We start from the raw sequence: 21,490 nt of genomic DNA, 5'->3' as shown, positions 1-21,490 counted from the left end.
TTTAGGGAAAGGTGTCATTAGCATCTGTTAATTACTTCAGGTTCAGGTTCAGGAGGTTTGGGCTGAAGGACAACTAGATCAACTTTAAAGCAGCTTTGAAGGACTAACTAATCCAGCAACAATCTATCTACTTATAGATGAATTCAATGACATTTTTTACGATTCTATTCATTATTTCATATTCATCTGACAACTTTTAATCAGTCCTGTCTGAGTTCAATGTGAAGCAAATATCGAATAAAATAAAGTAGACTATTAGGCAACATTTGAGTGAACAATCAGTGAGGCGCATCTTGATTTAACTATTAATCTTAAACATTAGTTTCATGGAAAGAGTGTGTGTGTGTGCGCGTGCATGGGTGCACATGGGGGAAGTTTGCTTTTTCTCACAAATTTCCTTCAGTTCAGGCAACAAACCCACTTACTTGAACATTGTGGAAATACTGCTACTTCTTACAGCTACTTCCTACCTGCTCTGAGTTCGATTGCTAAGACTGAAGCATGACACAACATGAAAGCAACGCCCCCTCATTTGCACAATGAAGCAGAAATACACAAAGAAATGTAAAAACAAAGGAATAAATGTATAAAGAAAGGAAAACAGAGCTAAATAAGTTTAGGGAAATAAATAAGGGGTGAAATGCTAAGAGAGAATCATGCCGAAATAAATGAATAAAAAAAAAAAAATGCTTAAACACATAAATAAATACATAGATTTAAAAATAAATATGAAATAAATTTTAAAAAATGCATAAATAAATACATCAATTTAACATTTCTTAAAAATGAATACATAAATAAATAAAAGTGGAAAAATAAACGAGTACGAAAATTAGGGAATTAATACAAAGGTAAATAAAAAATAAAAAAGCAAATTAATGAGAAATATCAATTTCTGTCACATTTTATCAATTACTTAATGATTACATTTATACAATATGTTTGCTACTTTTAAAGGCATATTTGTTTAATTATCGAGTCATTTATTTATTCCTTTATTTTTGATTTTGGCAGGTTGCATCCTTCATACACAGTAAGTAGTATACCGTTGAGTTGCATATTCTTAAGAGCTTTGGGGGCCTTTTGTAAGTTACTTTGGGGTACAAAGAGTTACATCAATCCATTATCTGTAACCACTTATCCTATTAAGGGACAATGAGTTACAATAGTAACATTATTCAATACTTTTCATATGTAAACATAATATATCTATAGATGTTTGGGGCCCTTAATGACAGCAACGGGTGGTTACAGTTGTACTAAGTGAGTGTATAGAGTTAATACTCAGTGTGGAAGATGTAAAGGGGTCAGATGACTGAATACTGTCTAATATATGGACCGGTGGGACTGATGTTCATTTCACCATGCAGACATCCCAAAAGTGATTCTTCTTTAACAGCTGGGTGGAATATGAGGATGACTTTTCAGTCTGTGTAGAAATGAACGTAACGTCTGTGTGAGTTTGTCCATATGAACACTGAACCATGAACAATTTCTCTGAACTGTATGTTCCACCATTCTAAATGAAACCCAGTTGTGTTGTCACTCACAGCAGGCCTGAGAAGAAAGGAGACACTAGATGGATAGTTAGCCACTCACTGGTGAACATAGTGGAGCATTCAGGAGCTGGTAGAGACCAAACCAAAGCTAAAAGGAGACTGAATATTGCATTTATTGTTGTGTGGTGGACAGAAACAGCTTTAAATCGTACCTAGTATATACAGTATGACATTTAAAATAACAAAATTGTGAAAATGTTTCATTTTCTGATATTTTTTCATTCATTTTGCCTCAACTTCAAATTGTATTTCACAAACATTTTGAAGCAATCATTTTAGAAATCACTACAAGCATCAACAGAGAAACTGTGTTGAACCAAAAAATGAATATCAATATTCTAATGTATGTATGTTACACTTCATCAAATCCTGCCCTTCTTCTGCCCTACTCTCCTACTGTATATATTATGAGCGACATGTATTACAATATATCACATGTAAATATTACAAGCAATAAGCAACAATATGCATATTTTTTGGAATAATACGTAAAGAAATACAAATGCAACTGCAATCGCAGTAAATGACAAGCAAGTCACCATTAATGCCAGTAAATAAATGTGAATGTGGACAGTTGCAAATAGCATTACAAATAATACTCTCCTAACATACAACTCTCGCCACAGCTGTGTTTGGTCACAGCGGTCGTCCTCATTCTCCAGTGAAGGTCGGGTTGGTCACAGTGGTCATCCTCATTCACCAGTGAAAGTTGGGTTGGTCACAGTGGTCGTTGTCATTCTCCAGTGAAGGTCGGGTTGGTCCCAGCGGTCATCGTCATTCTCCAGTGAAGGTCGGGTTGGTCACAGTGGTCATCCTCATTCACCAGTGAAAGTTGGGTTGGTCACAGTGGTCGTTGTCATTCTCCAGTGAAGGTCGGGTTGGTCACAGTGGTCATCCTCATTCACCAGTGAAGGTCGGGTTGGTCACAGCGGTCATCCTCATTCACCAGTGAAGGTCGGGTTGGTCACAGCGGTCATCCTCATTCACCAGTGAAGGTCGGGTTGGCAACAGTGGTGGTGGCAGTCTGGAACAGGGGGTTGTCAGCCTGGCAACAGAGATTAATCCAAATAATTAGTTTCTTTTCATCTATGTTGTTTTAAAATATTGTTTTCAAGTCACTGAAATTCAAGATTTCACATGATATGGAACAAGCACTTTACAAAAAAGGCTGGTGTCTCATAATGTTGTATTGATGTTTCTTCTTTCCTTCGATAATAACTAGGGCTGTCAATCGATTAAAATATTTAATCGCGATTAATCGCAAATCAATCACACATTTTTTATCTGTTCAAAATGTACCTTAAAGGGAGATTTAAGATTAAAAAATTCAATTCAGATGGATAACTCAACCCAATAATGGCTTCTATCCGACTACGTTATAGTGAAAAAAACACATGTATAACTTCATGTTGTATAGTTCTGTGTTTGCCGTTAAAATCACAACCGCTGCTGCTTCTATGCCCCGCCATTTTCACAAGTTTGAAATAGGTCGGTGGCCCCTCTTCCTTCCGCTGCGTAGCAAAGATGGCGACCGTTGAGGGTGAGAAGTGTCCAGCGTTCCACACCCAATGTTTTGACAGTTATGAGTACAACATCCGGGTACTTAGGGTGCACTGCATTTTGCCATACTTTTGAGTGTGAACATACTTGTGTAAGTACGGTAGTAGTAGTAGTTTAATAATATGTAACGTGAGCACAACATCAACTGGAATAATAAAGCACAACAAGATTAATGTATGAATAATTAATAACTGTTTCTCCTTCAGGATCATTCTTTCCAACTCTTTTCCAATTAAACCTTCAAGTCAAGTTGTGGCAGTTGTAGAAACACAATGAAAGGTCATGGTGTGACGCTACTTCTGGCAGTAGCACATCTTTACATTATTGTACTGTAGAATGCTCCAAACTGAATATTTTTCTACAGATTGGATCATGTATCGTGCCATTCAAACCGTAAAGGAGGCTTGCTTTCAATACACAACACTTGATAATGTGGCAAAAAGACACCAACATGAAAGTTCTTGCTCTTAAAATGTTTTTATTTCTAGTTTTTTATTTTTGTTAGCAGTGATAATAAAAGAAATACATGTTCTCACCTCTGCCCACTTGGATTTCTTCTTTTCATTTTCAAATTTCTTGAACTCTTTCAGGTCCTTCAGGTGGAGAAGTCCCTTGATGAGCATCAGCAGCAGGATGCCAATGAGAGCCACCGCCGCAACGGAGCCTCCGATGATAGCTATGACGCTGGGTGGTTCCGGACATTCTGGAGGAAGAGGGATAAATTACAGACATTTTTCACATATCCAAATGCAAGAATGAATGTATGTATGTCTGCTGAATTTTCTAGCGGTGGCAATTTAGGTCTGCCTGTTGGTCCGTTCCTGGTCCGTCGGTCTACCACTTGTCCTCAACAAAATGAGTTTGGTTCAAACATCCATGTTCACCTCAGGATTGTAACAGCTTTGGTGATCCTCTGACTTTTTCATCTAACACCATCATCAAGTCAGCATTTTAATTAGTCCAATAGGCCTGGTTTATGACCACATACCTGCTAAACTTCCCATCAGCCTCAGTGCTAATCAAGCCTCCAGGAAGAGCGCCGGGCTTTAAAGTAAATTGTACATAGTGGCCAAACGGCGGTACTACAACGTCCGTGTCCGTCACGTGATGCCATTAGGCCGAAAAATACTTTTTCCCCATCGACACACATTGGTAAAGAGACGTCTGTAACTCGGCGTAGCTTTTTTTTTTTAGGTGAATCAACTTCCCAGTATGAACAGTTGAATAGCCCTTATTTAAATCGTTAGGTCCTAAAAGTTGTAAAATGCGCCGATAGCTGAATGCAGAGTTATTTTCCTTCCTCCGTTCATGTGAATGAGACCCAGACTGAGGCTGGAGGGAGGGCTGGGAGGTGTGGTTAAAGGAAACGCTACAGCGCCTGCTCTATGGGCCCAATGGATGCAGAAGATCCGGGTTCTTTATCACTCGGCAGTCGAGTCATTCCGGCTCTCATAGGTGTGAACTGGAGCCTCCAATGCTGAATCCAGTTCTCTTCATACATCCATGGTGCCAATTAGCAAATGTAAGCATGCATGAACATGATAAACATCACACCAGCTTAACATCAGCATGTTAGAATTATCATATGATTGTGACCATAGCACAGCTACTCCTAAAGTAGCCTACAGCCTAGCCTGGCAGTCTCAGTCCTGTTTAATGTTTCCAAATATTAGAACCAATGAAAACTTACATTTAAGAGTTTGACTGCTCTGTAGCGTTTTCTGTATTTCATCAGCAGCTTACCTCTCTCTTTCCTAATTTCAGCTTTGTAGACGTCTACTCCGTCCAACTGTTCCAGATTAAAGTTGATCCAGCAGCCCTTCGAGTCCTTCTGATGGCACTTCTTGCTTTGTATGTTGAACTGATCTACCATCGCGTAACTAATCTGGCTGCAAGCCTCACTGCAGTTTTTTTCAAAGGGACCTGATTCAAAGCCGAGGCATTCAATGCAGTTCCTGAAAACAAGATTAATAGCAATAGTTAATAATTAGGTCAGTAGTGGAGCTACTTTGTTGATATATGACCTAATACTCTGAAGTCTTTTTTTTTTGTAATTTTGGTGAATCAAACCTTCAATAATAATTTGAAAGTAAAGGTTAAGTAGAAGTTTGGACTCCTTACAGTTTGGTCTGGCAAGGGTCAGGGCAGCCGAGGCATGTCTTGCATCGTGGATGCTGGTATCCCTCGTTACATTCACAGCGGTTACACTTGCAGGTCCCTCTACCATGGCACACGGTTTTCTCGGTACTACAGCCTTCCACAGACGTCTTACACTGACAGGCTGAGCCCTCGTGGCCTGAATCGCATTCACATGTGCCACAGTTGCACCTGCCGTTTCCTACAAGTTGAGAGAAATGGAGAAAACAGTTAGAAAGCTGTACTTTGCAACCTCACGTCTCCTGCATTACAACTGAGGGGTGGTTTGTGAACAAACTCGGGAATTAATGCCAAGTATCTGCAAGCTGCACCTAAGCCCATAAATAGTTGGGGCCAGTAGATCTGGTCAGCACTAGAGTCTGAAAAAATCACAACAATGGCAAAAACCTTGGAAGAGGAGCTAAAGAGGGATGACAAATACTTCTGCATATCTGTTGAACCATAAAGGAAAATGTTTGGCTGTAAAACTTTAAAATCCAGATAATTTGGAAATGACTGAAACTCTACCTCCACATAGTTTATTCTGGAACCTCTCGCAGTGTTCGTCGTCACACTCGCAGAAGACACCATGGTAACTGCTTCCGGTGACTGTGGTGTGGCACAGGCACCTGCCACACACGCAGTCTCCTTGACCCTCGCACTCGGTGCCATTCTGCCTCTGACAGGATGCACGCAGGGTTCGCTCGTCTTTGTTGCCAATGGAGCACTCGCAGAACTGACCGATGAAGCCTTCGTTGCAGCTGAATGAGGACATGTTAGAAAGAGTGTTAAAACCTCAAATCAGCAAAGAAAAATACAAACCGTAACAGCTTTCTTCGCTCTATGATGCATTTTATTATAAAAACTGATCCGTTTTTGTTTTTCTTATCTCAGATTTCAGATTTAACGATGACATCGTACTATTTTGAGAGGGGACACAAGGGAAAATTATGGACTTTGTATCATATCTTAATAACAGCTCAAGTTTCCTGAAATTCACCTGTGAATTTGCCCTATTTATTTTTTCCGCCCCTGCCCCTCAGACAGCCTGATGGTATGTGTCCACAGGGGCGTTTTTTATCTCGAGGGGACGCGACGCTTCCCAACATTGGACGCTTGGTGTGCTGTCCCTAGAAACAAGGCACTCCGCTCCTTATTGGACGAACGCTTTCCCGCCGTTGGCTGCTGCTCCCAGCTTTCAAACCGGAACCAGTATGGAGGCTCGTTTGGAAACTTTCTTCTCTTATTTCACGTAAATAGTTCACTGAAATGTGTTTCTGAAAACATTTGAGGCGAGAAATAATCCATGCAGTTGATGAATCTGACTTTAATTTGGATCAACAATGTTTATTTTAAAAGATCCTCGGGAGTTTCGAGAGGCGGCGAGTCGCGTCGGACGCCCGTGATTTACATAAAGTAGACGAGCCCTCAACTTTATGCAAATAAGGAGCGGGTGTCGTGACGCCTATTCTCTCGAATCGCGACACCACGCTACCAGAATGCATTGCGCGGCTGCTTACATAGACAATGAATGGGGAGCGTGGAAATGACGGAGTCTGTGGACACGTACCATCAGACAGAGACGCGTCGCTACAGGCGCAGCACAAAAAACGCTTTCTAAAAAATGTTAGAAAGCCACAGCGCAAGAGAGGAGTGCACAACAGGCATGCTGTACCGTAGGAAAACTATGTTTTTTAGCGACATGTCTCTGTCTGATGGAGGCCTGAGTCCACCACTGGAATAGAGTAACCATTGATCGCTACGATCGGCATTTCCCCCATTCATTGAAGTGCTGCTTACATAGTTGAGCTGGAGTAGAAAACAGCTGTGGCACCATGTTCCCTGAGAGTGGGATTGGTTGTCTCTGGACTGTCGCGCCCGTGCATCAGAATATAGTTTGCACAAAGCTACGACATCAAGCTATGCTATGCATTTTTTTGCTCCTGACAGAGGACAGTCGGTCATTATTCGCAAAAGAGTTTGTTTGTCAGGAAAACAGGTAATTTTACATGTTTGAACAAATGACTGATGCTCGCAATTTTTTGGCGAAGACCAAATACTCTACTTTTTTTAAGAAATCATTGTGTAGGAGGTATAAAGCTTACCTGCAAATACCACAGCTGACTCTTCCCTTGTCCTTGCAGTGTGTGCTTGTGCCCAGTGGGTCCTCACATTGACACTCACAATTTGTAGATACGGTCACCGTCAATGTGTCTTTAATGCCCAGTGGTCTGATAGTGAAAGACTTCTCCTCCATACATGAGAGGGCTGTCACTGTGACATCAAAAGAAATCTGGAGAGGGCAGTAAGGATTGTAAAGTCAGAAGTGTAATACATTTGTTACAAAATTTTAAACATGGGTATTAATATTCAGTGTATTCAGCTCTCCTTCTCAGCTCTTCCTTAATCTGAGGTTCTACAATCAGCTGGATCCTCTTTTCCACCATTGTGGCATTATCTTTTGCTGGGAGCCTCTGGTCCCTTTAAAAATCCTGGCCCTGGCCACCCTGGCCTGCACAGGCCCAACAATGTCTAGAGACTTCAGCATCTCAATGCCTGATGCCTTGCCTCTGAATTGTTTGACTTCCTCAGAGACCTCTACCAATTGTCGAACCTCAGATTCAGGAGAGGCAATGCAGATTCCTTCCTGGTTGTGGAACAGTGGACATGCTCTTTGCAATTGCAAGGATACTGAGGAGGGGAATGTGGGGGTATGAAGTGCCAGTGCCATTACTATGGCTCATTTGGTTATGGTATATCTGAAGTGAGAGCTGTGTTTACTTTCTTGGCAGGAAGTCGAGTTCATTCTCAGTTTGTGTTGGGCTCTGCCAGATTTGTGCCTTATTCTGCCAAGGTGAAGAGCGTGCATCTCTGCTTGTTGCAGATGATGTTGTTCTGCTAGCTTCATCAGGCTGTGACCTCCAACACGCACTGGCATCCAGTGGCATCAGTACCTCCAAGTCCGAGGCCATAGTCCGAGGCCTAAGGTCTTGAATTACTGGTCGATCTAAGTCCCAGCCATCACTCATGATCATGAATTTAGGGCAAAGACTAAAATAATTTGCAAATTCAAGTGTCTGAGATGAGTTTCCTTCACAGCGTTGCTGGGCTCAACCTTAGAGATAGGGGGAAGAGCTCAGATATCTGGAGGGAGCTTGGTGGAGAACCACTACTCTGGGCATGCCCAACTGGGAGGAGACTCTGGGGGGGGGAAGACCCTGAATATGGTGGAGGGATTATGTATCCCATCTGATCTGGAGAGGCCTTGGGATCTCCCCGGAAGAACTGGAGGAGGGGGGCCAGGTTGGGCTACCTACTTAGTCTGGGGGGGCCACCAGGATTGATGACTGATCACTGATTGATGGATGACTTTTGAATGAGAATCACAATGTGGACATGTGGAGCTTCCAATACAATGTTTAAACCAAGAACTACAGTATGTGTATTTGATACACGAACATCACCATGAAAAGTAAAAAAAAAAAAAAACATAAAAAGAACTGACCTCCGTTGCCACTGGTACATCGTCACAAATCCCTTCATTCTCGCTTTCTCGTCCTGGATTTGTGCATTTAGGGGTGTAGACAACTCTCACGCCATCAGGCAAATTGTCGTGGGTCAAGGTTACTTTGGAGGACAACCTCTGTCATGGTACACATTTTAGAGGGTTGTGAGATGTAGACAAAAAATAGCACAAAATCATGTGGAAAATAATGCATTGGTCACAAAGGACTGTTACACATGCATACGAAAGGAGAAAGGTAGCAAAGTGACAACTTACGCTGTAGGCCCTCTCAATCAATTCAACAACGTTTGTAGAATCCCTTGACAGAACTCCCACCTCTGATTTTGGAATCATCCCGGAGAGTTCCTGAAATAACAAGGTCAAATGAAAAATCCATCGTAGTAACAATATAATGTGTACTGTATAAATAAATAAAATTAGGTACAGAAATAAAAGGTAAATTTACTTCGTACACACTCTTCACATTTTCTGTCACCGCAAATATCGGCTGGATATTGTTTTTTTTCAGCTGTATAGCCAGTTGTCCAACAGATGGGTAGTCCTGCACACAACAGTCATAGAAATCAGTGACAGTTTGTAAACCTAATGTCCATGTTTCACCTTTTTGGAATCAGTGTGGCGATAGAAATGAAAATGGATACTTGCAATTTATTACAACCTGGGTGTTATTTTTTTTATAGTTTTGCCCATCAGTTATGATAACATGGCACTCAACCCTTTTGATTGTTGAGTCCTTTACGTGATCCCATACATACCATCTCAGTGCTCTGGGTATAAAGGTTGTTTTCCATGTGGCACCGTTCATCATTGGGTTCCAGTATGCCAGCTAGTTTTCCATCCCCGGCCATGTGGAATCCATCATCAGTGGTCAGCACAATCAGTCGAGTGCTGCTGTTCCTCCAACCTATTTTGTCCTAAACGACAAAATGTTTTAGAAACTTTTAACTTTTAATTGGTTAAAAAAAAAATGTGATTGCCCTTCTCTGCCTCCTACAAAATACCTTTATACCCCAGTACTTTGCTTTGCTGCCTGGGGTATGTTGTAAACCTTTTGCAGCCCACCTCTTAAGTCTAGGCTTTCAGAAGAAAGTGGCAGTAGGCAGTATATTTTTGGCATCATTGGGCAAAAATTCCATAATAACCTTTCAGCATATTGTAATCCAAGTGTTCTGAGAGAAAACTAGACTTCTGCACCTCCTCATGGCTCTGTTTTCAGGCTTTAAAAAATCCACCAATCACAGGTCATTTCATTGAGAGAGCGTTCCTATTGGCTGTGCTCCGGTCATATGGCCGGAACTTGGCGTTCCTTCACCAGATTTTACAATGGCGGCGGCGTCACAAACTTTCTCATTTTACAGCTAAACCGTGCACTACAAGATGATTCTGAAAACATTTGAGGAGAGAAAAAGGCATTACAGTAACAAAATATTGATTCATATTTGATCAGCACTGCCTAGTTTAACCGTTTGGTCGGAGTTCGCGAGTGATTGACAGCCGGCTCTCATAGACAGCAGCTGGACAGCAGACCTCAGATCAGCTCTTACTGCTCGTTTTCCTCCTCCTTTTTCTATAGGCTTGACTACTGTTCATATAGGGTGATTGTTTGCCGGCCAGCCAACACTACAAAATTCTTTCACATCCAGACAACAATGATGTACTTTCATTCCCGTAGTTTGGTTCAATTGGACAGTTTTGGTGATCGTCATCCTGCATCATTTGTGCTTTAAGGACCCATTAAGGACAAATGTATTAACAGCAGGTCATGCAGCACTTTACTGAACTTTATGAACTTATTTATTTTCTCTGGTGTGATAAGGAGCTCACAAATAATGAAATGATTATGAGAATGTCTGTAAATGGACCTCTATCATAAATAGTGGCTTAAAGCTGAAGCCTGTAACTTTGAGCAAATATGATAAAAAATCGTATTTTATAAAACTGTAACTATGTCCTGACAGTAGTGAATGAGACCGATAATCTGTGAAAAAAGTCATGTTCCTCTGTGTCCTCTGGTGCTCCTAATGGCATTTGTAAGATTTCACAGCGCCAAAAAATCAGAGCCGAGGAGTCTCTACAGCAGCGCTGATCAATTATGAATCAATATTCTGTTACTGTAATGCCTATTTCTCTCCTCAAATGTTTTCAGAAACATCTTTTAGTGTACTGTTCAGATGTAAAATGAGAACGTTTACTTGCTTGGTTTTGGTTTTAGTTTGCACTGTCGCCTCACAGCAAGAGGGTCACAGGTTCAAACCCGGCTTGGGGCCCTTCTGTGTCGAGTTTGCATGTTCTCCCCGTTTCTCGAGTCCAATAGTTGACTCTAAATGTCTCGTAGGTGTGAATGTGAGTGTGAATGGTTGTCTGTCTCTATGTGTCAGCCCTGTGATAGTCTGGTGACCTGTCCAGGGTGTACCCCGCCTTCACCCAATGTCAACTGGGATCGCCACCCCCCCCCCCCCCCCCCCCACAACCCTGAATAGGATAAGCAGTTACAGATAATGGATGGATGGATGGACGTTTTCAACATGGTGACTTTCTCATTTCACAGCTAAACAGTACAGTAAAATATGTTTCTGAAGACATTTGAGGATTGAAATAGGCATTACAGTACCAGAATTTGTATTTATATTTGATCAGCGTTGCCTAGTTTGACCGTTTGATTGGAGTTTGTGAGTTTTCGTGAGCGGTGATTGACAGCTGCTTAGAGACTGGTCCAGCTCGGCTCTGATTGGTTCTGGTTGAGGCGCGGTGAAAACTTGCAAAAGCCATCAGGAGCACCGGAGGATGCAGAGGAACATGATTACTTGTCTCATGCACTACTGTTAGATACAGTGGTCGTGTTATTAAAATAAAATTACAGTTCACGTTAGAATGAGTGTTATACATGGTACTGCTACTTGAATGGGTTAGGGTTAGGAAACAGAAGGTTTTCTAGTTTAAGTCTTTTCTAATAATAAACCCATGCTTGCTTTTCTATTGTGTTACTCACAGTACATAGTTATCTCTTTGGTTGAGTCCTTACCCCACATACAGCAGCCTGCATCATGGCATCAAGACTCCCTTCTGGAGAGTCCAAGTTCCCAGAAATGAACTGCTGGGTCACTTTTTTGTTGAACTCATCTTTCCTTGGTGTCATACTAAGCACGTGTCTGTAGCCAAAGGCAGCCTGGCACTGCTGGTCACTCTCATCACATGGCTTCAACAGTTTCTCCTTGTTGGTGTTCGTGAAAGGGAGGACGGTCTTATCAACAAAGGCACCAAACCCTGTAGTTATAGAAACAGTTATTGATTCCCTATGCTTTTTTTTTTTTTCCTTATTGGAAAGGTTTAACAAACATTTGAGACCATTGAGATGCATTAACAAATAACAAACTTAAATAAAATGCATCACATTAGATTACAGCCCGTACTTTTTGTGTTAATAGTTTGTGCACATGAGATACCAACAAAATACATACCGGTAAGTACAAGGGAGGGAGTACAGTGAGACTATACCATACTATATTATACACAAGATCTTTGTGGCTACTGGAGACGATATGCTGCCGTTCTAGCCAGAGTGTGTGTTTGCATCTGGTCTATTTTTGCTGGAGCATCTCCAGAGAGCATTATCTTAGTATATGCCCTAAATTCAAGACACTGACTACCTTGCAAATTGTGGAGTGGACCAAAGTAGAAGACCATTCTCATTCTCATACCGGGGCTTAGTCACAGCCATCGGCGTTCGATATACTTTCAGTTTAAAAAATACTTAAAATGTAATCTATTAAATCCCTCCTAAAAACAAACCTCTTGACTTCTTTCCTTGTACCGACTTACAGTATGTGTCCCAATATGTATTTATTGATACGTGATATGTACAAGATAATTACACTTTAAGTCGTGGCTGTATTCTAAAGTGTTATCAAATAATAAATATTAGTATTTTGGACAAATTCAAGTTGCCTTATTAAGATTGATTATTACCTATTTGAGCATGTTCAGTGATTTTATTCAGTGCTGCAAAAAGACTTTGTCCCAGCTCTTTGACAAATTCCAAGTCATCTTTCATGGAGTAAGACAGGTCCATCAGGTAGTAGAGATCAACTGGATAACCCTGAACTCTTTTAAAAGAAACAGGGAATGTGGTAGGAAGCCCTGTAAAAAAATGAAAGAAAGATACGAAAATAAAATGCTACCATGCTCATGTGTGAATATTTAAAGTTCAGTGACATTAAGTTTATACAATGTGATGGTAGATGATATTGAAACACATGAAAACATAGAAAGGTTATTAGAATTTCTCACTGCCCAGCCCAATCCTGTACACATCCAGATAAACTGCTTTAGTTTTACTCTGATCTGGAATTAACATATTCCACTAACCAGGTCGCAGTTTCAGACTAATCCTCTGTGGACTCAGCTGGACGGGCTGTTGCTGCAGTTGGTTGAATGACTCGGACAGAGGATCTTTCTTTACAATCGTTACAAAGTTTTCAGGGGAGATCATTTCTTCCATCTTGCAGCCTCTCTCCATCAACTTAGCTTTGGTTTCACAGCGTACTGCTTCCTGCTCCCCTGCTTTGGTGAAATTCTGCACAAAGGGAAGGCAAAAAAACAGAAAAAAATATAAGAATTGTCTTTTATACAAAAGATATACGAAGTTCATTTTCATCTGTGTCTGCATAATGTTGTTACTATTACTCCCTTTCATTTTGTCTTAGCAAACTACAGTATACTATAAAACTCAAGTAAAAGTCAGTTTTCAAATGTCTCAACGAATATCTGTACTATAATATCTGTATAATGTTCACCACACCATTCTGCTGACTTTTTAACACTACTACTGTTTTTATTCCCTAACTATTTCCAGTCTGCGTCACTTTTGCCATTTTTTTCAATCATAGTTAAGTTTCAGGTTATCATTCCTCATTGTTGGTGTGCTACATACGAATGCGAAGAGCAACTTTTGTTGAGACTGTGATGGGCAATGAATGCTGTAACCCTCATCCCGAAGGTATTTTGATTTATGTCTGTATCTGTTTGCTAACCTAAATGAACTGAAACCAACACTGAGCTGCACAGTTGGCGACACAAGGAGGGAAGAGGACGCCAGGCCAGGCTCTAAAGACCAGGACAGACCGTCGCAGGAGCAGCGCGTGACGGCTGCGTTATCTGTTGTGTTTTTATTTCGGTGTCCGTGTTAACAGGTTTGAGCAGCCACAGAGCCCGCATGAGACGCGCAGCTCGGCTGCGTGTCAGCTGCGTCTCTTCTAGAGATTCGAGGTCTCGCCTATTTTTGACTCGAGCCGCGCGGTTCACAGCAGCAACAGACAGTGAGGGTGATCTATTGACTGTATATTGACATCATACCAGCAACGTTACTACAATTTCAATGTCTATATCTGTAGAATATGTTACGGACATGAAAAAAAGTAAAGATTTATTTTTAAATCAACACTTCCTGCTTTCATTTCAGAATAAAAGCCCTCCCGCGTTTTTTTTTCTGTGAACAGAATTCCTTATTCTGAAATATGTGCAGGACAGTGTTGAAGAACATGCAGTGACTTGCAGAGCTCCATGAATGAATATAGTACTGGGTTTCAATTGTGGATTATTATTATTATTTACAAATAACCACGTTTCTTAACCTTTCTCCTGCTAAAATAAATTAAAATGACATTTATAATGAAATGAAATGACCATTAGGAAAGGCAAACTTTATGTAGAAAGAAAGGGCTGGCAGCAGCCCAGTAGCAGAAACGCAGCTGGTCTGACCACCCAACGCATGAATCACACAGCCGCCACGCACTCCTGACGTGCCCCGTCTGTCCCGGTCGTCAAACTCACAGACAGTGATGGGATCAGGCTGTCTGAGGGGCATCAACAAAAATAAAAAAGGGCCCCAGCTGCATGCGGTGGGAGAAGCGTGCAGAAGGTTTTCTAGCATGTAGGGCAGCCTATATGGCGTTGCATCACGTTTTCTCCACTGAAGGGCCTCCTAGAGGGCACTTCTGAGCTTTGCAGGCATCTGCAAGTCGCCGCAGTGTTTTCAATGGTAGGGTAGACTACATCGAGGAGTTGCTATAGTGTTTCTATAGTAAAGTACTTTTAGGAAAAACTTAAATTCTTTTGATTGTGGTGTTTCAGGGCAGAGTTATAAAGATTTTGTCTGTGTTTATGTCACACTGTGGGAAAGAAAAAGAGAGCGATAGAGGGGCTTTGAGTTTAAACATGTCTTCAGATTGTCTTTGTCACCGAAGCCATGATCTGTTCATAAGAAGCCTGCACCAGGATGTGGTGTTTGCCATAGCATTACTTGCATTAGGTAATTAAACTAGGGTTGTGCCCTGGGGATGATTGGCTATGTCATTGGAATGTAAGAAACTGTAAGATACTGTAATGTTAGTAATTAAAATAGATATGAGTAGTGGAGGCCGCCCCAGTCAAAAGAAGTCTGGTGTAAACTCCTGAGTAGAGACAGTATGTAGGTTACAGAGGTTAACTGTTTCTCACCAGCTGGTGACACCACACACAGTATGGCCCAGATCTGATACAGTCACCACAGGAGTTGATCAACGACTTCGTGCAAACTTCCTCTTGTTGACACAGTCCTGCAAAAGAAAAACACTAACTTGGTCAACAACACAACAAAGTATCAAGAGACGCAACTCAAACTCTAACATTGAAGTAATGTGCTGTGGACACAGATACTTAAAAAAATATTTTTTTATGTTTATTTTGCATTGAAATGAAATATATTTTGTAGGGGTGGGCAGATCGATACCTGTAGAATCTTTAACATTGATATGAAATCATTACAATCAATGCGTGTGACATAGTAAGTAATAACAAAGATGAAAAAGAGTAAAAGGAAAAAGAAATGCATTCTCTGCATTCATGTTTTAAACTAGGATCACTTGGTCTGAACATCCTTTATTATTGACATTGACTGTTTATAGTGTGTCTCTCACAATAACGGAGGATAAAAAGCTCTGAAGAACTGCAGGGCCTGTATGTTTGCTAGTACGACTGACCCGTTTGGCATTACACAGTTAATTGATTTATTTTCAAATAAATTATGTAATGTTAACTTTTCAAAACTTACCATCTCTGCCCATCAGCAGGAGCAGAGCAAACAGCCAACACATATCCATCTCCTGATGACAAAAACAAAAAGACTTATTTTTCTCTTAGAGCAACCAATAAGAATGAGAATCGTTTGGTATTTCAACATTTTTACGCTGATTTACTTAATGACTTACTTAATTTTTCAATTAAGGTGTAAATTGCCCTGGCCTTGTTACTTGATGAATATCAACCCCAGATTTGGGGTTAATTAATGATTAATTAATTGGTTCTAATATGGTAGTGTTTTTATGGGTTTTCTGCATGGATTAAAGCATTTACTGTTGTTATTACTGATATTACTACTATCACCCACTGCTATTGATTATTGTTATTAGTCCTATTTGTATTCCTCCTTATAGCTGTTGTGCTATTATTGTGGTTGATGTGCATCTCTCTCTTCCTCTATCTCTCTCTCTCTCTCTCTTTCTCTCTCAACCCAACCGGTCGAGCAAGATGACCGCCCACCCAGAGCCTGGCTCTGGTTCTGGTTCTGCCCAAGGTTTCTACCCATTAAAGGGGAGTTTTTTCTTGCTACTGTCGTACCTAGTGCATGTTCATGGGGATCTATTGTTGGGTCTCGGTCTAGACCTGCTCTATATGAAAAGCGTCTTGAGAAAACTTCTATGATTTGACGCTATATTCAAATAAATTGAAAAGAAAAATGAATTGAATTTTTAAGGAGTAGAACCCCTTCAAATGTACCCAAGTAGAAAAATACCATCCTTGAAATTTCACCATAATTTACCTTTTCCCACAAAATATAGCTAATGATACGGTGTTCATAGGCTTGCTCACAACCAAACGCTAAAACGCAAGAGGACCACAAATCAAACAAACACACTTAAGTCATCAGAGAAAATATAAGTTGTGACATTTCTACTGATGGAGGTGTGTCTGAAATCCTTCCTGCTGCCGTCCCTCCGTTTGTCTATGAGCCACGGCGAACTGTGACAGTTACGTCACAGACCGTGCACCCTCATGTGCAACCGAATAGGTTTGTCCCCACCAGTTTGATAGCGACCCTGGTCCGTGCCGTTCACATCGAAATCGACCCTGGTCTGACCAACCTATCGACCTGGGTCGCAAAGGCGAGTCGATCAATGCGGGTTAACCCTTTCTTACACACATCCAACCCTGCTTGAGTCCTTGGCGTGAAAGGGGTAATAGACTCAGGTAGACATTACTCCTCTATATCTTTACATAGACAATAGTTGATAATAATATATCACAGTAATGCTCTGAATATCATATAGAGCACCTTTAATCTATCAAAGGAGGTCCTTGTAGCATCATGCAATCAGGGGACGACATACGAAAGTGACCGACATTTTGTTGATATGTGTGAAACATCCAGCCGCTGTCAGAGCTGAGGCTAACAAGTGTAATACTGACATGGTTTCCTGAACACTCAGGACTGAGTTGCGCTCTGTGTCAACGCTGTCAACACCATAAAAGGGAACAATGAAGTGTTGTGTCATCAGAACATTTCCACTTTTTGACTCAGGCTGAAGGAGTTGTGATAAGAAAGCAGAATGTATCTACAGTATCTTGTGTATTGATATGTGTTTCTTTGTTTATTCTACTGCTGCTGCTTCTTTTAGCTAAACACTTCACTGAGTACACAACTCTATCCCAAATGACACATTTTCTAATGTGATTTCAGATGGATGGATGTTGAGGTAGCAGCTGGTGGATTAGTGTTGTACTTAAACCCTTACAGTACATAATGTATTCCAATATGACACTGCTAACTATGGCCTCAGAAATGACCATCAACACATCTGTGACTCAGTCTCTCTACAGCGTAGATCTAGTTCAGTTTCTGTGTCCAGCCATGAACACAACATACACTTTTCATACCACTCACAAGAAATAATCTGAACTGAACTGAATTAAAAGACACATTAAAGGGTTAAACTATGTAACTTTTAAATGTACAAAACTTACATTGTTTCCCAAAACAAAAGTTACATTTCTAAGTAATAGAAGTAATGTACCACACCCACCCTAACTTCAGTTTCGGTCACTACTGCCTACTGTTCTCATGTATTAGGGTATGACCCAAACCTCCAGATGTGAAAGTACTGGTGTAACTTCCTTTTTTTTGAAGGTGTAAACAAAGGTTCTGTGGGGAAAGCAAAGGGACCATCAAAGACACAGTCCGTAGTAGTGGCTGGCAGTAGAGCGTCACTACAAGGAAATGCTGAAATATTTTTAGTACGGCAGCACTGTGAGAAATCCCGTCATGTTATGTAGATAAGCGAGATAGACTCACCATAGGATAAATAGAATAAATTCACATTCTTGCTTTCTTGGCAGCAAACTCAGCAGTAGGATCTGTGTAACTCATCTTGGATGCATGAGACACTGATGTACACAAATATTGGGAGGAACAGAGGGTTTGTTCTGTAGTTGTATCCTGTCTCTGAGTATCCTCGGAACAGGTCCTGGGAGTTTATCTCCTGAGATTCAGACATGTTCAAACGTTCAAAGTGGAGTTTGAGAGGATTTGAAGATTCTTTCCATCGACTTCCATTGTAAAACAATTTTTTTCTGGAAAAAGTTTAATATTTTAAAAAGTATAAATGGTATAAAAAATATCATTAAGGAGGTGAATATTTTGATATTTGAAAGGTTTCTGTAGCTTAAAGTATGCAGAAGTAGTTAGAGCCAAAAAAAAAAACGTACGGAAGAAATCGAAGATGAAGATGATGAATAAAGATTTGGATAACAATACTGTGAATGTGGCTGTGCTGTTGTACAGCATACACACAAATACACTATAAATATACCAGACTATTACAACTAACATTATATATATATATATATATATATATATATAAATATATATAAATATATATACATATATATAAATACATATATATAAATATATATACATATATATAAATATATATATAAAAATATAAATATATATATATATATATATATATATATATATATATATATATGATTTTGTGCTTCAGTGCAAATGTTCAACGAAATGATCACAAACCAGTTGAGACAAAGCAAACCTGGAGTGTGGGCAGTTACCAGCTTTGCCTGGTCATGATGATCTTAAATTTATGAAAAAAAATATATATAAAGAAACTTTTTGATCTAAACTTTATTTACTTTAATAAATAATTACTGCTCTGTAACTGTGTTTCTTGTTGTCTTCTTTTTTGCAGACCCGTCTCTAGAAATTACAATTTTACCAAATACTATAATTTTATTTTACAATAAGTTATTGCTGGTTTTATTTAAATAAGATATCTTAACACCTCAACCACTGCTTGTATATATTGTACTCAGTGAAGACAACCGCTAGTTGTACTAAATGAGGAAGCAGCAGCAGGGTTAGCAAAGAATATATTTAGATACATTGCTGCTTAATCATGAAAGTGGAAGTGGTTTATTGGTGTTAACTGCAGTGGAGCAGAGTAAAGTGCCAATTCTCTTTTTGAATATGAAAGTGGTGATGTGTTAAGTCTGGTTCTCATGAAAAGGTGGAACACCCACAGTCAAAATATATTGTTTTATTAACTTAAATTCAAAGCATTGATAAACTGCATCATGTTTTGCTCACTTAACAAAAACAGGTGACTCTATGAGTGTTAACATACCAGACAGTTGAGATTTTTATTTTCTTGATATGCCAACAGAAGTGAGAGCCTAAAGATAGATATTTCTGCCTGTCAGCAGCACATTTGTATGGGTAATATGATATGATATAGACGACGTGAATTAAAAACTAAATTCACATCATATAATTAAAGTGTTCTGGATTCAGAAATCCAATTAAAAATACATTTCTTGGAACTTGTCGAATGTGTCTGTCAGTAGTTAATTCAGTCAACTTCCTCTCAGAAAACAAGAAGCTAGTCTTCCTCGTGTTAATATGAATTCATTCCAAACAGCGGTGTTGCTACAGTATATAGACTTTTTTTTTCATATTAAAGTATAGTCTGACTTCTCTGACTTGATATGACACTAAGAAATAAAATATAGTTCTTCACAAAATCCTTTGATGATGAAGTTTTTTTGTCCTTCATCAGACTTCCTTTGAAACACAATATCACCAGTTTTTCATGTTAGAAGAAAATTGACGAGGGTTATAAGAGTAAAAAAACAAACTATTTCTTTAATAAAACAAACAATTTTGTAAGAAAAGCAAACTTACCAGTAACAGGAAGACGTGTGTGGTTGACAGCTGTGTTGAACGCTATGTGGATGGAGAGACTACACCCACATGACAGGAAGTGTGTTCGAGAGAACAGGGAGGGTTGTGTCACAGAGATGTGAAATCTTGATGTAAAAATAAATTGCACATTAAACTGCCAGTAAGAGGCTTAGTCACATTTCAATCACTAAAATAAGAACTTTAGACTTGATCTGTGCCTGACTTCCTTGTCAAAGTTTTACCAGATCTGAGATGGGGCGGGGGGTGGGGAAGGGAGAGAAAAAATACAGGCAGACTAGCATATACATACATACAGTGGAGGAAATAAGTATTTGATCCCTTGCCGATTTTGTAAGTTTGCCCACTTACAAAGAAAAGAACGGTCTATAATTTTAATGGTAGGTTTATTTTAACAGTGAGAGACAGAATATAAAAAAAAAATCCAGAAAATCAATTCATATAAAAGTTATAAATTGATTTGCATTTGATTGTGGGAAATAAGTATTTGATCCCCTAGCAAAACATGGCTCAGTACTTGGTGGAGAAACGTTGTTGGCAAGCACAGAGGTCAGATGTTTCTTGTAGTTGGTCACCAGGTTTGCGCACATCTCAGGGGGGATTTTGGTCCACTCCTCTTTGCAGATCATCTCCAAATCCTTAAGGTTTCGAGGCTGTCGCTTGGCAACTCGAAGCTTCAGCTCCCTCCACAGATTTTCTATGGAATTAAGGTCCGGAGACTGGCTAGGTCACTCCATGACCTTAATGTGTTTCTTCTTGAGCCACTCCTTTGTTGCCTTGGCCGTATGTTTTTGGTCATTGTCGTGCTGGAAGACCCATCCACGACCCATTTTCAGTGTCCTGGCTGAGGGAAGAAGGTTGTCGCCCAACATTTCACGGTACATGGCCCCGTCCATCCTCCCTTCGATGCGGTGAAGTCGTCCTGTCCCCTTAGCAGAGAAACACCCCCAAAACATAATGTTTCCACCTCCATGCTTGACGGTGGGGATGGTGTTCTTGGGGTTATAGTCAGCATTTCTCTTCCTCCAAACACGGCGAGTCGAGTTGATGCCAAAGAGCTCGATTTTGGTCTCATCTGACCACATCACCTTCTCCCAAGCCTTCTCTGAATCATTCAGGTGTTCATTGGCAAACAGACGGGCCTGTACATGTTCCTTCTTGAGCAGGGGGACATTGCGGGCGCTGCAGGATTTTAAACCATTACGGCATAGTGTGTTACCAATGGTTTTCTTGGTGATTGTGGTCCCAGCTGTCTTGCGATCATTAAGAAGTTCCTCCCGTGTAGTTCTGGGCTGATCCCTCACCTTTCTCATGATCATCGATACCCCACGAGACGAGATCTTGCGTGGAGCCCCAGACCGAGGGCGATTGATGGTCATTTTGTGTTTCTTCCATTTCCGA

The 21,490-nt window shown here is 40.3% G+C and overlaps 1 protein-coding gene and 1 long non-coding RNA gene across 3 annotated transcripts; one reads left to right on the top strand and one right to left on the bottom strand.

Moving 5' to 3' along the window:
- Positions 1 to 1,158: 1,158 nt before the first annotated feature.
- On the top strand, positions 1,159 to 2,541 carry LOC141782198 (uncharacterized). Its single transcript, XR_012597072.1, has 2 exons — positions 1,159 to 2,226; positions 2,309 to 2,541. It is a non-coding gene; the product is annotated as an uncharacterized LOC141782198 (long non-coding RNA).
- Positions 1,649 to 20,176, bottom strand: itgb2 (integrin, beta 2). Of its 2 annotated transcripts, none has more exons than XM_074658256.1 (16): positions 20,072 to 20,176; positions 15,869 to 15,920; positions 15,277 to 15,374; positions 13,147 to 13,354; positions 12,748 to 12,918; positions 11,804 to 12,045; positions 9,537 to 9,695; positions 9,227 to 9,322; positions 9,037 to 9,126; positions 8,761 to 8,898; positions 7,361 to 7,548; positions 5,784 to 6,016; positions 5,241 to 5,457; positions 4,863 to 5,074; positions 3,656 to 3,822; positions 1,649 to 2,604 (listed from the first exon to the last, which is right to left on the bottom strand). In XM_074658256.1, the coding sequence occupies exons 2-16, from the start codon at positions 15,915 to 15,917 to the stop codon at positions 2,539 to 2,541; spliced, it is 2,334 nt and encodes a 777-aa protein (XP_074514357.1). In that variant the 5' UTR covers positions 15,918 to 15,920; positions 20,072 to 20,176; the 3' UTR covers positions 1,649 to 2,538. The 2 variants fall into 2 exon arrangements, with proteins under 2 accessions (XP_074514357.1, XP_074514356.1); XM_074658255.1 differs by lacking the exon at positions 20,072 to 20,176 and adding an exon at positions 18,167 to 18,349.
- Between the last annotated feature and the right edge of the window lie 1,314 nt (positions 20,177 to 21,490).

Source organism: Sebastes fasciatus, chromosome 14, assembly GCF_043250625.1.
Source record: "Sebastes fasciatus isolate fSebFas1 chromosome 14, fSebFas1.pri, whole genome shotgun sequence".
Taxonomy (NCBI): Eukaryota; Metazoa; Chordata; class Actinopteri; order Perciformes; family Sebastidae; genus Sebastes; species Sebastes fasciatus.
Note: the sequence above shows the minus strand (reverse complement) of the source record. Positions and strands in the feature narration are given on the sequence as shown.